The sequence below is a fragment of the Buceros rhinoceros genome, unplaced genomic scaffold (genome assembly GCF_000710305.1).
Source record: "Buceros rhinoceros silvestris isolate BGI_N320 unplaced genomic scaffold, ASM71030v1 scaffold9753, whole genome shotgun sequence".
In the NCBI taxonomy this organism is placed as follows: Eukaryota; Metazoa; Chordata; class Aves; order Bucerotiformes; family Bucerotidae; genus Buceros; species Buceros rhinoceros.
In genome coordinates, this window is record NW_010404220.1 from 97157 (window position 1) to 98965 (window position 1809).

Genomic DNA, 1809 nt, shown 5'->3' on the forward strand with positions numbered 1-1809 from the left:
GTGTGAGATCAGCAGGCACTGTATCTCCCACATCTTCAGGGGCTAGGGACCATCAGAAGAAACTAGGTTATGCTTTGCAGCGGTCACATGCACTTCTAGCTTGCAAGCACACTGTGTTTGTACACCACGGCTCTAAGCAAAGAAACTTTGCTTTCATGTATTTCATATGAGAAAATTAAAAGAAGAAACAGTGAAGATTAGGTTAGCCAAATTACTGTAAATAATTCCCGGGAGACTTCAGGAGCCCTGGAAATTATTGGTCTCTGCTTAAAGATAATTTTAAAAAGATCACATCTTTACAATAAAATGAGTTTCCGTGCTTTTATCCCAGATAATAAAATTGGAGGAAAGACAACTAGCCTAAGAATATCCTGAATAGACAGACCCTTCCCTACGTCTACCAACTTGCAAACAGCCTGAGAAAATACACAGATGACTGAAAATATGCAGCACTGTGTTCTTTTGACAATTGAAGTTTACCTTCAGTTTAATTTTTTTAGTTAGCAAAAGTTATAATAGAATTTATGTAAGCATCAAATCTTCCGATAAAAAGATATAAATACAGGAAAATTAAGCTAATTTAATCTTACCTAGCTGCACTCAAACACTTTTTTCATTAAGGCAACTGTTAAGTCTTAAACAGAAGCTAAAGCAGACTAGTGTCAAATAAAATATTATCACATGAATTTAATGCCTTTTTAGACAACCTTCAAGACTAGCATGAGACAGAAGTTTTCTTTAAAAATGGAGGGTTTTTAATGTATTATGGCCTTCACAGAGCAAATCGCTAATCTACTGTATAAATAGCATATTGTGGGAAAAAAAGGACTTGTTTCCTTTTCGGATTTATAGCATATCTGATATCTACCTATTTAAGATTTGTGCAAATGTTTCTTCAGGAAGAAAAGCTGTATATACAAATTATTTATTTATTTCTATTTCCAGGACTATTTGGGATATTAGTCTTGTCAGATAACTTTTCCAATATTCCATATATGACTCATAGTGCATTTTTATTTATCAGAATACTGGCCAGAACAGTACTAGCTCAGTACATCTTGCTATTGTTTCACACTCCTTTCATGCAATAAGATGAAAACCTAATCTTACACAACCTGCATTAGTATTTTCTCCTTTCAGCACTAGTTGTATAAACAATGGAAACTGTTGCAATGAAACAACAGAAATCAGAGTTTGAATGTAATTCATGTAATGAACGTAAAGTACCTGGCACAGTAGACATCTAACTGGTCTTGGAGCTACTGTAATACTTTGATTCCCTATCTAAGGCACCATGTTATACAAAGCAAGCAAGTAAGAGTAATTGAAACTAAAACTGGACATAGCAAAATTTTCCTCAAGTACGTATCCATTGTACATTGTTATCCATCTATTACGTCTTTCCATCTGAAATATCTAAAAGAGAAAAACTGTATTTCACTAGTTCTAGCAACAGAAGAAATAACATGAATATTTAAATTTAACTTAAATGCATATATATATTTCAATTTTACAGATGGCTACGTTCTGAGAAGCAGTTTGGTTGAGAAGTAAGTACAAAGTGATCTTGAAAAAATTGTTGTAACATTCAATTTTGTTCTAAACTTTTTGTTAAATAAAAGGGAAATATAATTATTTTAGTATGTGGTTGCAAATTGAGTCATTTTTGTGAAGTTTAGATTTCTCAAGAATTAGTCACATACATCCATGATGGAAACTTTCCAGGGCCCAGTTCCTCATCGCTTCACCATAAACTCTAGTTTAAACCATGAAAAATTAAATAAATTAAGCATTATTGGTACTAGAAAG

At 32.9% G+C, this 1809-nt stretch overlaps 1 protein-coding gene across 1 annotated transcript in view; it reads left to right on the top strand.

Annotated features, from left to right (window-relative positions):
* The window catches only part of FYB (FYN binding protein), a gene marked incomplete at its 3' end in the record, with an annotated part of 45770 nt that extends 44220 nt beyond the window's left edge, over positions 1 to 1550 (top strand). Inside the window, exon 17 of the mRNA XM_010133307.1 lies at positions 1517 to 1550. Coding sequence (XP_010131609.1) covers positions 1517 to 1550 — 34 coding nt within the window. The remainder of the gene's footprint in view (positions 1 to 1516) is intronic.
* Between the last annotated feature and the right edge of the window lie 259 nt (positions 1551 to 1809).